We start from the raw sequence: 14,574 nt of genomic DNA, 5'->3' as shown, positions 1-14,574 counted from the left end.
CTTCACGTTAAACAGTGGGGTCTTGTCTTCAATAAGGTGGAGCCACATACCAAGTATGAAGCACAACCAAACTTTACTTTGACAAATATCACGTATACAAGGTTTTCAGACTTTGACTTTTGTTGGCCTCAAGTGACCTTTGGCTTCCACCACGTTTAAGCAGGTTATTGTCCTAGCTACGATCTTCATAGCATTACTACCTTGATCCAAGCTTTACTTGGTGAGATATCATATTTGCAAGTGTTCAGAATTTCAAAGCTGATGGTGTCAAATGACTTATGAGTACTACCCATTTCAACATGGTTCTTGGACTATATGTGCATTATCGCGTTTACAACACATCGTGTTTACAACACACAAAGTCCCCATCTTATTCATTGCCTTCGGAAGGGAATTATAAAATCATTGTTACTCACACAGAATGGTCGTATAGGCTAGTTTGATCACATATTGTGTTCTATGGCAGAATAAAATAAACCACGAACATAACTTTGAGTAATTTCCTTGAGAATTTATTAGATTGTTGTAGGTCTATTACAATTATTGCATGATGATTGCAGTTTTGATGTTTTTAAGGCATGTCCGATGTCGAATGGTACCAATTGGTATCTGCATTCTAAAGCTAACGACAGCTCATGTATTTTATTCAAATCCTGAGGGAGATTAAGGTGACGTAACTGTTGACATACGCATGCTGTGTAATCTTAAGGGTGACGTTACTGTTGACATACGCATGCTGTGTAATCTCAAGGGTGACGTAACTGTTGACATACGCATGCTGTGTAATCTTAAGGGTGACGTTACTGTTGACATACGCATGCTGTGTAATATTAAGGGTGACGTAACTGTTGACATACGCATGCTGTGTAATCTTAAGGGTGACGTTACTGTTGACAAACGCATGCTGTGTAATCTTAAGGGTGACGTAACTGTTGAAAAACGCATGCTTTGTAATCTTATTTGTAACTGCTCGTCTTTATTGCATCTTCTCTGAATACAGGTCGCATCTGGTTTTGTGGCGGTCATATTAGCAGAAGCCATTGTTAAGCATGTCACAGAAGTAGGAACTGAATTTGGAGCTACCATTCTTCAGGGAAATGAACTCTGCCAGAAAGTAGCACAGGCATCTGCCCGAGCAGCCAGAGCAGCTCAGACAGGAGATGCAGAAGGTACAGCAAAAGCTATAATGGCTGCCATACAAGCAGTGCATGACAGAAGTAGTGAGCATGCTACACCCAGACTCAACCACACCATGAAGAGCAAGCTCTGCCTGCTACTATGATAAGCAACTAACTTGCCATAAAAAGGCTGGTGTAGACTTCTAAACAAATATTGCATTCAGAATTAATAACGAAGTTGTATAACGAACTAAAATAATGTTGATTAAAATTGTGCAGGGGCAACAGGAATTTCAAAATGGAGGGGCGAGAAACCAGGGCTCCATGGTGAGCAAGAAGGAGAGAAGTTTACTGATAAGTTACTAATTAGTGTTCTGTGGAACTAGCTGAAGGGGTGTCCTCTATCCTTTGAGAACATTTTGTTAAAGATTAAGGGCCAGTGCTTTAGGTGCAAAATGTTGCTGTACAATAATAATTTTGAAGTAAATTTATGTTCAGTATTTTCCAAAGTTTTAGTGATGTGGGAACAGAAAGAAATTATGCGCAAAATCAGAAAGATTTTACATTTATGCATTTTATATCCACTTGAATCTAACTACGTATTTATTTATTATCTTTTCTTAAATTTTATTTGGGGGGGGGGCGTGGGGAAGACCTCTTGGAAGTTTTTTCTACCTACTTCAAGCACTAGAAACGTATCCATTTTAAATGTTTTTCTCTGGTAATGGTTTCTGTTAAACGTGTCTCTGCTTCATACTGGGTGTGTATAGCATTTGTTCGGGGGACAGGAGGCAGGGGGTGGTGCGGCAAGGGGCACAGTGCAAAATGTTACAACATTGTAGATCAGGTGCATATGTATCATCATTCCTAAATAATCAAACCAGTTAGTTTTGGGTTCCTATTTACCCTACTCTTTTGCTTCTGTGGATAAACCATTTGCAACTAACAATTAAAAGTATATTGAATGATTTGAAAACCGAAATTATTGGTTCAACTCCTATTTTTACATGACTTGTGGTGTCACTCCAGAGAAATAAAGTAGTGAAATTATTTATGTTGTTAGAGTACAATTATCTTTGATGCCAAAGACGACTAGCACATCAAATGGTTTTATTCATTTTTCAAATTAATCACTTATTGACTTATAGCTTACTATTGGTCAGGCATTAAAAATTCTCTCAAAGACAATTGTTACTTCAGAACCCATTTGAAGGCTCTTCTCACTTAATCCCTCCTCCAGTCAAACTCCATCTTCAGGACACCAACCCATCATTTAAATGCTCTTCTAACTTAATCCCTCCTCCAATCAGAATCCATTTCCAGAACACCAACCCATCATTTGAAGGCTCTTATAGCTTAACCCCATCTCCTATCAAAACCCATTTCCATGATTCCAACCCATCATTTGAAGGCTCTTCTCACTTTATCCCATCTCCCGTCAGAATCCATTTCCAGGACACCCAACCCATCATTTGAAAGCTCTTCTAACTAAGTCCCTCCTCCCGTCAGAATCCATTTCCATGATTCAAACCCATCATTTGAAGGTTCTTCTCATTTAATCCCTCCTCCCCTCAGAACCCATTTCCAGGACACCAACCCATCATTTGAAGGCTCTTATAGCTTAACCCCATCTCCTGTCAAAACCCATATCCATGACACCAACCCATCGTTTATAGGCTCTTCTCACTTAATCCCATCTCCTGTCGAAACCCATTTCCATGACACCAACCCATCATTTATAGGCTCTTCTAACTTAATCCCATCTCCTGTCAAACCTATTTCTATGATTCCAACCCATCATTTGAAGGCTCTTCTCACTTAATCCTTCCTCCTATCAGAATCCATTTCCAGGACACCCAACCCATCATTTGAAAGCTCTTCTAACTTAGTCCCTCCTCCCGTCAGAATCCATTTCCATGATTCAAACCCACCATTTGAAGGCCCTTCTCACTTCATCCCTCCTCCCTTCAGAAACCATTTCCAGGACACCAACCCATCATTTGAAGGTTCTTATAGCTTAACCCCATCTCCTGTCAAAACCCATATCCATGACACCAACCCATCATTTATAGGCTCTTCTCACTCAATCCCATATCCTGTCAAATCCCATTTCCATGACACCAACCCATCATTTAAAGGCTCTTCTAACTTAATCCCATCTCCTGTCAAATCTCATTTCCATGATTCCGACCCATCATTTGAAGGCTCTTATAGCTTAACCCCATCTCCCGTCAAAACCCATTTCCATGATTCCAACCCATCATTTGAAGGCTCTTCTCACTTAATCCCTCCTCCCGTCAGAATCCATTTCCATGATTCAAACCCACCATTTGAAGGCTCTTCTCATTTAATCCCTCCTCCCATCAGAACCCATTACCAGGACACCAACCCATCATTTGAAGGTTCTTATAGCTTAACCCCATCTCCTGTCAAAACCCATATCCATGACACCAACCCATCGTTTATAGGTTCTTCTCACTTAATCCCATCTCCTGTCGAAACCCATTTCCATGACACCAACCCATCATTTATAGGCTCTTCTAACTTAATCCCATCTCCTGTCAAACCTATTTCTATGATTCCAACCCATCATTTGAAGGCTCTTCTCACTTAATCCTTCCTCCTATCAGAATCCATCTCCAGGACACCAACTCATCATTTGAAGGCTCTTATATCTTAACCCAATCTCCTGTCAAAACCCAATTCCAGGACACCAACCCATCACTTGAAGGCTCTTCTCACTTAATCCCTCCTCCCGTCAGAATCCATTTCCATGACACCAACCCATCATTTGAAAGCTCTTCTAACTTAGTCCCTCCTCCCGTCAGAATGCATTTCCATGATTCAAACCAACCATTTGAAGGCCCTTCTCACTTAATCCCTCCTCCCTTCAGAACCCATTTCCAGGACACCAACCAATCATTTGAAGGTTCTTATAGCTTAACCCCATCTCCTGTCAAAACCCATATCCATGACACCAACCCATCATTTAAAGGCTCTTCTAACTTAATCCCACCTCCTGTCAAATCCCATTTCCATGATTCCAACCCATCATTTGAAGGCTCTTATAGCTTAACCCCATCTCCTCTCAAAACCCATTTCCATGACTCCAACCAATCATTTGTAGGCTCTTCTCACTTAATCCCATCTCCTGTCAAAAATCATTTCCATAACACCAGCCCATCATTTAAGGATATTCTTACTTAATGCCTCCTTATATCAAGTGCAAAACACTGGATGTTTTGCATTTAATACTTGATATTGTTCACAAGTTGACAAACTTCTGACCTATACTTGCATGTGATGGATGAAGTTTGATAAAATGCCGGATAATCCCCACTGCTCCATTAAGCATATCTTTACAGTGGCGCAGCCCATTGTGTTCTATGTGGTATTTCAATTTCTTGTAGAAAGGTTATTGACTCAGAGTCAGTAACATAGGCCAACTAATTCGAAATTGCACGCTACAAAACTTATCTTTTTAAATGCATTGCGATTATAATCATGCAGTGTTTAATGTGCGTAGTTATCCACACAATTGCTTTGGAGTCATACAGCTTGATAGATCAAAGAGTTAGGCCTACTTTAGTGTAAATTCACACAATCACCTGCATCCAACAAGGTTGGCTACTTTAGCAATTTGATAAAATACCTGCTATTAGCAGCTCCGTTCGCTGACTTTGGCTGAATATGTTGTAATGTGTGAGTTGTGCAGATTATCAGGGATAGCACAACAGGAGAAAGGGGCTGTGTCCACCCACCGTACTGCCCACTTTGGCTGAATATGTTGTAATGTGTGAGTCAGTGGCGTAGTGAGGATCTTTTCAGTGGGGGGGGGGGCGCTGGGAGGGCTTGATCACTTCCTGGGAGGGCGTCTTGATACTATCTAAGCGGAGTGCCACCATAAGTTGACGCGCAGCGTACCGAATTTTTTTAGCTAGAAAGGCCTCCTAGATCGTCGGAAATGACACTTCCTAGGCCTTGTAAGCAGGGGCGTCAATCCGATTTGAAACATGGGGGGGGGGGGGCGTAATCGTTTCGAGTATTCCGGCCGCAAGTACTATCTAAGCGGAGCGCCACCATCGGTTGGCGCGCAGCGTATCAAGAAAATTTCAGATTTCAATACCGGCCAGATCGCTGGAGATGGCATTTGCCAGGCTGCATAGCCGCCATCTAGTTGCGTGATTTCGGGAGAAAATTACAAATTCGTCACTCAGGAAATCTGCAATAAAGTTCATGCGGCCTTAATTTTTGGTGGATTATTTCTGTTATTAGTGATTCCAATTGACATGAACATAAGAACCCAGTGCAAGTTGACAAATAATGCGGCGAACTGGAAACCCCAGCCCCATTTTGCCCTATGTTTCAGGATAGAATACCCCTCATTTGTTCGAACCCATAACAACTAACAATCTGTGAATACATTTACTTCGAAATGGGCACATTATATTGCACCAAGTCGGTCAAGGAATGACCCCAGGGCCTCAGATATAGGCCTATAGGAACGATGTCCCAAAATGTCCCTGGGCATACTATAGGCGAAGGAAGCCTATATTGTCTCCTTTCTTGAAAATTTGGTTTTTTAGCGGTTTTAAGAGCATCAGGGTACGTCCCAGAAGTGAAAACCCGGCCTATGCACTATGTCACGTCCGGTTTTTCAGCAACTATAGCCTACTGCCGGTCCGCGGTCGAAGGGTGGTTCATTAGTGGTCATCATGGAGATTTGAGACCATTCAGACCAATGATATATTTTTCCCACATGTAATTTTTTTCGACATCCAAAATCCCAGTGGGATGGCGACAAGCTTTCATGGGGGGCTGTCGCCCCCACACACCCCTTGGCTACGCCACTGGTGTGAGTTGAGCAGATTATCAAGGATAGCTCAACAGGAGAAAGGGGCTGTGTCCACTCACCATACTGCCCACTTTGGCTGAATATGTTATAATGTGTGAATTGTGCAGATTATCAAGGATAGCTCAACAGGAGAAAGGGGCTCTGTCCACCCACCGTACTGCCCACTTTGGCTGAATATGTTGTAATGTGTGAGTTGTGCAGATTATCAGGGATAGCTCAACAGGAGAAAGGGGCTGTGTCCACCCATCGTACTGCCCACTTTGGTGACAACTCTGATATTCCCCTCTACTGTAGCATTGTGATCAAAGAAATACAATATTTCATCAATTACTTATATGATGCAAGTTATATTAAGTACACGACCATCAATCGCTTGTACAATGTTGTGATGTAATACAATGAAAGATAGAGAATGAAGAATTGATGAAAACGCAAATAGAAAGGGTGTTTGGATTGCTCAGCTTGCTCTTTCCTCATTATATTAAACATGCACAATCATGGCAGATTAATTTCATTACTAAAAAATATAATGAGGGTTTATTTAGACCATCACCTTGAATGTACATATATCATTATTTGAATTAACCATCAGAAAATTAATGAAATATTATATTATAATAATACAATAATTGAAACTCTACTACAAATCTACAATTTTATATTTATGTTGTCTTTCTTTGTTTCAATACTCTGTTTCACGAATTCAGGATTTTATCATTGCAAATGGATGCAGTACATATCGATAAATATTAGCAGTGTGGCTACTCTCCTCTTAAGGCATTTCTGGTCATTTACTTCTGTTATATACATGGTAGTAATATAGTTCTTCACACTCGGATAATCACATAAATTATCCAACAGTTAACTACCTGTTGTCATACAAATGTCATGGATGTGCCTTTCATTACAACACCATATTGGAAGCCTTCATAAGAGGGTGGGGGGGAGGGGGGAGGGGAAATTAAAGAAAACTCAGTGGTCACCACTAGGTAGGGGATCATGAACAAAGCAGAAAGCCACTGATATGTCATTTTTTGTTATCCAACATTAGATGGGGATCCTACACAAAACAGAATACAATAGGAGGAAATTCCTTTGTAGTGATATGTCATTAGATTGAGGCATATAAACAAATCAGAAATTCACGGACCTGTAATAGTGATGGACCACTTGACAGTCATCTTGCATAACAAAGAATGACACTTAAATGAAGAGCTGGTAAAGACCTTGTATAGATGATTTTTGGTTGAATTTTTCTGATATTACATTAGAATGGAATATATTTCTATGCATTTATCCTTTGCTACTGTGCTAAATAAAACAAAAGAAAGTAATTCTAACTTGTTTTTTTTTATGATAAATGAATAATATAATGTGAGATTGTTATCATTCAATTTCTGTTCAACTCCTAAATGAGTAAAACCTTTGAAAAGTTGGATCACATCAGGTCACATAGCTGGATTTAGCATAATAAGGTACAATCAGTGACATTGCCAAGGCCAGGGCATTGGGAGCATGTGTTCTCCTGCAAGAAAATCCCCACCCCCCCCAAATGAAATATTCAATGTCTAAAAAATAGTAGGCAGGAAAATACACAGCATTTTGAATTTAATGCAAACAGTGTTGTCATACTTACACTCACATTCTGGTGAATTATTTTGCTCTTTATATAAAAATAAATAGTAGTCCTGTGGATGCTCCTTGCATCATTCTCAATGCATGCACTATCAGATGCCTTTGTGTTTAGTATTTTGCTTATCTTTTACATATTCTGTAACAACTAAAGCTCACATCACCTATCACTTGTTCCTATATATATATATTAAACATTGCAGGGAAGTTGCCCACTCTGTTGATGATCTTGATTTCCTTTCAAAATGATTGTATTAAAGACACTTCAGACCAGTTTTGCCCCTGTCAGAACTACACAATTGAAAGAAATTTGTTCTCTATCATAAACACAATTGCATAAGTTTTAACTACAGTACCTCATGAAAAACTTTGATTTTGAATTATGACAATTCCATGTTCCAAGTACTGAGAGTTTTCAATATTGATGTTGTATCGAGATGTGTTTTTTGACCTGTGCAAACTTATTCCCATTTCTTTAACAATCTCTGTGCCATCTGACATTTGTGAGAGAAGCTTTTCCTGTTTAAACTGCATTAAAGTATCTTTGAATCACCAGTGGAGAGAGAAGAACAAGTGACCTGGTGGTTCTTGAAATCAACAACAGCCAACCCCATTAACATCTATTTAGAGATCAAAGCTAACCTACATTTCTCTCACCATTTTTTTTTCAAACTGTGCAGTTGACTGGGTATTTCAATCCACCAAGATGACCTCCACAATGCATTACATAATTACACACAATAATTTTATGATTGTGCAAAAACACACAGCTTTGCTGCTTTGTGGTATGAATAATATTGTATCAATTAAAATCCAACAAAAAAGAGTCCTAAGAAAAAATCTTAAAGAGAGAAAAGAAATGCTGTGAACTGCATATATGATGCAAAAATGTCTGTGTACATATTGTATAAAACTTCAAGGGCCTGACATTTTGATCCTAGCAATATCTTCTGTATGTAGACAGATAGCCTGTATCTGTAGAAGATTTTAATAGGATAAAAATGTCAGAAATAATATGTAACCATTGAAAATATTGATAAAATAGTAAATTAAAAACTGTTAGTTATATTCAGTTACAAGGGCAATGATTTCTTGAGTTGACAGCATCTCTTAATTGTTGTACAAGTAGTATAGTGATGCTACTTTGTAAGCTCGTGATGACAGTTTTCACACACCCTGACAGGTTTCTTGGCAGAAGGAATTTTGGCATGTTTGGATGAACACTCGTTGCAAAAAATGTCGCCACAGTTACGGCAATGATGCTGTAAGAGAAGAGTATAAAAACTAAGAAAAAAGCTACACTAAATGTTACTGAAATGAGAACATTATTATGTAACTGAAATGAACTCTGCAGGTGTAATAATATATATAATATGAAAAGTTTAGTTAGTTTAGTTTAGTAGCAAAAAAGGATCAGGAGGGACACTCAAGTCCTCATCAAGGACCCTATAGGAGAGAAAAAAAACTGAAGACACAACACTCAGACCCGATTACAATGCTTAAAGTGCTTGTCCAAAGCATTCTTAAACCCATTGACACTACTTGCCAGTACAACTTTCTCAGGTAAACCAATTCCACTCATTCACAACCCTATTAGAAAAAAAGAAAAAAAAAAGTGTAACTGGTTACTACTTCCACAACTTGGACCAAATTGGAAGGACACAAATCACAGTCTACCAATTCAAAGATTCAGTCATGTGCAGATTACTCAATAGCTCTAAGTAATCAGTTGCACGGTCCATGCAAATGGTTGGTTTCTGAAGAAACATTCAGCTCCCTGGGATCAATTACCTCAGACTACTGTTGACAATTATCTGCCAAAGCATATCAAGGAATGTGTGTAAATTGGGCAATCACTCACAAAACATCATCACCTAGATATCCCAGACACCCCTTGATACCTCATAGTGATGGGAACGGGTACCCTGGAACCTAGGGGACCGATCAAAAAATTTACTACCTGGTCAAGAAATTCATAAAAATCACTAAACATTGTTCACCATTTTTATTCCAATTAATGACAGAGAGGAATAATTCTTGTGTAATCTTGCTTAATTTCATCATTTGGTGATGTTCCTTTTTATCTTGATGTGTTTAGGTGTAAAATTTGGTTAAGATTTGCTATTATTCCTGCCCTAAATAGTTTTGTTCAACTGCGTTCATTTACTGTTAATTGTGCACACTGTACTGTATAGCCTAAGCAATCTCTCTGCATTGCATACCCTCATGCATTTTATGCACCAAAACTTGATCTTTGTACTCTTGGGCATCTCATAAGTTGACCACCCCTGTGTCAAGTTTCGTGGAACCGTCGGACAAAAGTTGAACAGATATTTTCAGTCCTTGAAAGAATAAAGCAACAAGTCATTGGTACATAATTACACATCGGACATCACCATTGAACGGTAAGGGTTGATTGATGTAGTTTCAACGGACTTTCCAACTAATATATAAGGAGCCAGGACCTTCTGGAGCGCTTACCTTAGTGCACAACAATGAAAGAACAGGCCGTATAAGTGGCGTAACTTTCTTGTAAGGAAGTTTTGGTTGCAAAATATACTGTAAACTGCGCCCATTGAATGATTTTAGCAATCTTATGTAAATCTACCCCAACAAATGCTTTCAGGAATTTTTCAATCATAATAACTACATTTCACAAGTAATACCTTAAATGGAGCATTGCACTGTTGTGCTTGAAAGTTAAGAGACCTAGATCTCTTAGAACCATCATTGGGGTAAAAATATGGCATGCATTGCTTTTAAAAAGTAATTTTTAGGATATAAGTAGTACATGCAAATATGCAACCTTGCAGTATAAATTATATCACAGGTTAAACGTACCGTTGTTTACAGAGTTACCATTACCTGATTTAAGTCCTGCATCTAGCCTATATATACGTAGTAATATTTGACTTAAATGTATGCCCTATAGTGTAGGTCTAGTTGGGTTTTAGGTTGAATGCGTAATGAACAGGTACCCGGGGGCCAACTGAAAGTAGCAAACCTGTACCCAGGAGCAAATTTTGGACCGTTCCCATCAATAATACTTCACAATCACTCCACCCAATTCAAACATCCCATCTCACCTGTCGAGAAAGTTTTGGGGTGACCAATCCAATCAAACCCTCCAGACAAACTTCACCAAATGCTCTTCGACAGAAAGCAAGATGTGAAAAACAACCACCACAATTGACACAGGCAGGATATAATGACAGGACTAGGCCAGTAAATTTGTATTCTTAACTACATAACCAACCTGGGCTACAGGAGAAATCAAGTAAGTTGGACCAGAACCCAGGTTGTACATGGTCTCAACTCAAAATGGTGTCAAACTAAGATGCAACAGATCCATTTGAGAAAACTATAATTAGTTCCTAGCAAACTCAAAACACCACATCCACATCATATATCAACCATTTGAAACAAAAACTCTTGATCTGAGCACAAACCAAGGGGAAAGAGACAATCCAGGCAAGCAATAAGTCTGTTGCATGAACAGTGGAGTCCATGCAAACTATGTTATTAACACAGGAACAAGCACAAACCAAGGGAAGAGAGACAATCCAGGCGAGCAATAAGTCTGTTGCATGAACAGTGGAGTCCATGAAAACTATGTTGTTTACACAGGAACAAGCACAAACCAAGGGAAGAGAGACAATCCAGGCGAGCAATAAGTCTGTTGCATGAACAGTGGAGTCCATGAAAACTATGTTGTTTACACAGGAACAAGCACAAACCAAGGGAAGAGAGACAATCCAGGCGAGCAATAAGTATGTTGCATGAACAGTGGAGTCCATGAAAACTATGTTGTTAACACACGAACAAGCACAAACCAAGGGAAGAGAGACAATCCAGGCAAGCAATAAGTATGTTGCATTAACAGTGGAGTCCATGAAAACTATGTTGTTAACACACGAACAAGCACAAACCAAGGAAAGAGAGACTATCCAGGCGAGCAATAAGTCTGTTGCATGAACAGTGGAGTCCATGAAAACTATGTTGTTAACAAAGGAACAAGCACAAACCAAGGGAAGAGAGACAATCCAGGCAAGCAAAGAGTCTGTTGCATGAACAGTGGAGTTCATGAAAACTATGTTGTTAACACACGAACAAGCTCAAACCATGGGAAGAGAGAAAATCCAGGCAAGCAATAAGTCTGTTGCATGAACAGTGGGGTCCATGAAAGTTATGTTGTAAACACAGGAACAAGCACAAACCAAGGGAAGAGAGAAAATCCAGGCAAGCAATAAGTCTGTTGCATGAACAGTGGGGTCCATGAAAGTTATGTTGTAAACACAGGAACAAGCACAAACCAAGGGAAGAGAGACAATCCAGGCAAGCAATAAGTATGTTGCATTAACAGTGGAGTCCATGAAAACTATGTTGTAAACACAGGAACAAGCACAAACCAAGGGAAGAGAGACAATCCAGGCAAGCAATGAGTATGTTGCATGAACAGTGGAGTCCATGAAAACTATGTTGTTAACACAGGAACAAGCACAAACCAAGGGAAGAGAGACAATCCAGGCAAGCAATAAGTATGTTGCATTAACAGTGGAGTCCATGAAAACTATGTTGTAAACACAGGAACAAGCACAAACCAAGGGAAGAGAGACAATCCAGGCAAGCAATGAGTATGTTGCATGAACAGTGGATTCCATGCAAACTATGTTATTACCACAGGAACAAGCACAAACCATGGGAAGAGAGACAATCCAGGCAAGCAATGAGTCTGTTGCATGAACAGTGGAGTTCATGAAAACTATGTCGTAAACACAGGAACATTAAGTTACCACCACCAGACCTTTTAAACTGCTTAATATCTGGATACAGCATAGTATGGTCACACTTAATTGTGCTCAATGTCTTTTCAACCTAATGTTATTGTAAAACAATTACTCCACAACCAATGCATTTCTTAAGTTCTTGTTTTGCGATATGAGAGATATGGTGATATTAGTGTTATCTTCCATGGGGTGTTTGGAACTTACAACTTACCAAGGTGTCAACAGATCAAAACCTAGTTTACCTATCCTTACACATGATACATCGGCTGTGAATTTGTTGTGGATCTATATAAACAAATGACTTTCTTGGAGTACAAAGTATATGATAATAGTGTTATGGTAACATAGGGAATATGTGAGAACATCAAAAGGAAACTATTTGAAAATGTGCATTTTATTTATTATTTGATATATAATGTTCTATTTCACAAGACCACTTGTGAACAAACATGTACTGGTGTTTCTACACATTAAAAGCAAAAAAATAACAATCCTGTAACACTTAAACCTTTTCGCTGCTTCTGACAATGAACTAAGAAAGGAAAAGTGTACACTAGGTTACAAAAAGTAGACAACTGTTTTGCTTACTTTTCTCACAGAGATGGAGAAGGCTTTCTGGCAAGCCATGCAGTTATCGACATCTTCGTCTTTCACCCACTGTCTGCTCATAGTTTTAGTCTGAGCAATCTGAAGACTTTGGTTTTCTCTTCCAAGCTCATGCATTGCAGCTTGGGAATCTTCTAACTTGAGTCTCATTTCACTTGTTTTTGTCTGAAGTTTCTCAACTTCATTTTCACTCTTTAAGCACCTGAGGTCAAATGAGATGGTGGAAACACTTTGAAGTGAAAAAAAATATTTAATTGGTATGGCCTTTCTCTTTCCTCTCCTTTATGGCCACAGGATTGAACAATGAGTAAGTAACAAGCAATGATTGAATACAAATATCAAGTTTACTATAAAGTAAGAATTCTTATGCACATAGTACTAATCTTATCATTAAAACCATGATAATGGAACTTACTAAGGCAAAGCAAACACAAAACAAACACATGATGTTGAAGAAATCAATCAACATTTTTGAGAAAAAAACATAAAACTAAGATAACAGCTACAAATGATTCATGGATAGGACAATATAAACATCTGATGATGGAGATGATTACATGTTAACAAAAGTTAAACATGATTACACAAACATGATTATACTAACCCTAACTGAATAAAACAAAGACAAGGATGATTATAAGGGAGGAAATTAAGATAGTTATACAGTGCAATGGTTAAAAAAACAGTTCACAGATAATCTTAGCCACTGCAAAGGTAGTTTAACAGTGCACGAGTAAAACAACAGTTCACAGGTGATCTCATTCACATAAAAGGTAGTTTTACAGTGCACTTGTAAACCTTAACAGTTCACAGGTAATCTTAGCCACTGCAAAGGTAGTTTAACAGTGCACGAGTAAAACAACAGTTCACAGGTGATCTCATTCACATAAAAGGTAGTTTTACAGTGCACTTGTAAACCTTAACAGTTCACAGGTAATCTTAGCCCTGCAAAGGTAGTTTAACAGTACACAAGTAAAACAACAGTTCACAGGTGATCTCATTCACAGAAAAGGTAGTTTTACAGTGCACTTGTAAACCTTAACAGTTCACAGGTAATCTTAGCCACTGCAAAGGTAGTTTAACAGTGCACGAGTAAAACAACAGTTCACAGGTGATCTCATTCACAGAAAAGGTAGTTTTACAATGCACTTGTAAACCTTAGCAGTGCACAGGTAATCATAGCCACTGCAAAGGTACTTTCATGGTGCACTAGTAAACCTTAACAGTGCAGAGGAAGCCATTGGGATTCCTACATAAAATTAGCCTACCAATGGGAACCTCTCAATCATGTGGAACTCAAATCAAGAGCATGGTGTGACCTGAAGTTACATAATTATTTTAACTTGGGACTAAACTCCTTCTTTGATGTCCATGTCCCCTGCTACTCAACTTCAGATGACTTGGCAAGAAAACATTGAACATACTCAAAATTCAACTCAAACATAAAACTAAGATAACAGCTACAAATGATTCATGGATAGGACAATATAAACATCTGATGATGGAGATGATTACATGTTAACAAAAGTTAAACATGATTACACAAACATGATTATACTAACCCAAACTGCATAAA

General features: G+C 38.7%; 2 protein-coding genes across 2 annotated transcripts in view; one reads left to right on the top strand and one right to left on the bottom strand.

The window, feature by feature from the left end:
• LOC139960862 (uncharacterized) overlaps positions 1-7,099 on the top strand; it is a 52,131-nt gene extending 45,032 nt beyond the window's left edge. Inside the window, exon 15 of the mRNA XM_071959501.1 lies at positions 1,001-7,099. Coding sequence (XP_071815602.1) covers positions 1,001-1,282 — 282 coding nt within the window. The 3' untranslated portion in view covers positions 1,283-7,099. The remainder of the gene's footprint in view (positions 1-1,000) is intronic.
• Positions 7,017-14,574, bottom strand: part of LOC139960861 (uncharacterized) — a 165,069-nt gene continuing 157,511 nt past the window's right edge. Inside the window, exons 37-38 of the mRNA XM_071959499.1 lie at positions 12,981-13,200; positions 7,017-8,867 (exon numbers count right to left, since the gene is read on the bottom strand). Coding sequence (XP_071815600.1) covers positions 8,745-8,867; positions 12,981-13,200 — 343 coding nt within the window. The 3' untranslated portion in view covers positions 7,017-8,744. The remainder of the gene's footprint in view (positions 8,868-12,980; positions 13,201-14,574) is intronic.

Source organism: Apostichopus japonicus, chromosome 20 (assembly GCF_037975245.1).
Source record: "Apostichopus japonicus isolate 1M-3 chromosome 20, ASM3797524v1, whole genome shotgun sequence".
In the NCBI taxonomy this organism is placed as follows: domain Eukaryota; kingdom Metazoa; phylum Echinodermata; class Holothuroidea; order Aspidochirotida; family Stichopodidae; genus Apostichopus; species Apostichopus japonicus.
The sequence above is the reverse complement of the archived record's forward strand: the minus strand, read 5'-3'. Positions and strand labels throughout refer to the sequence as shown.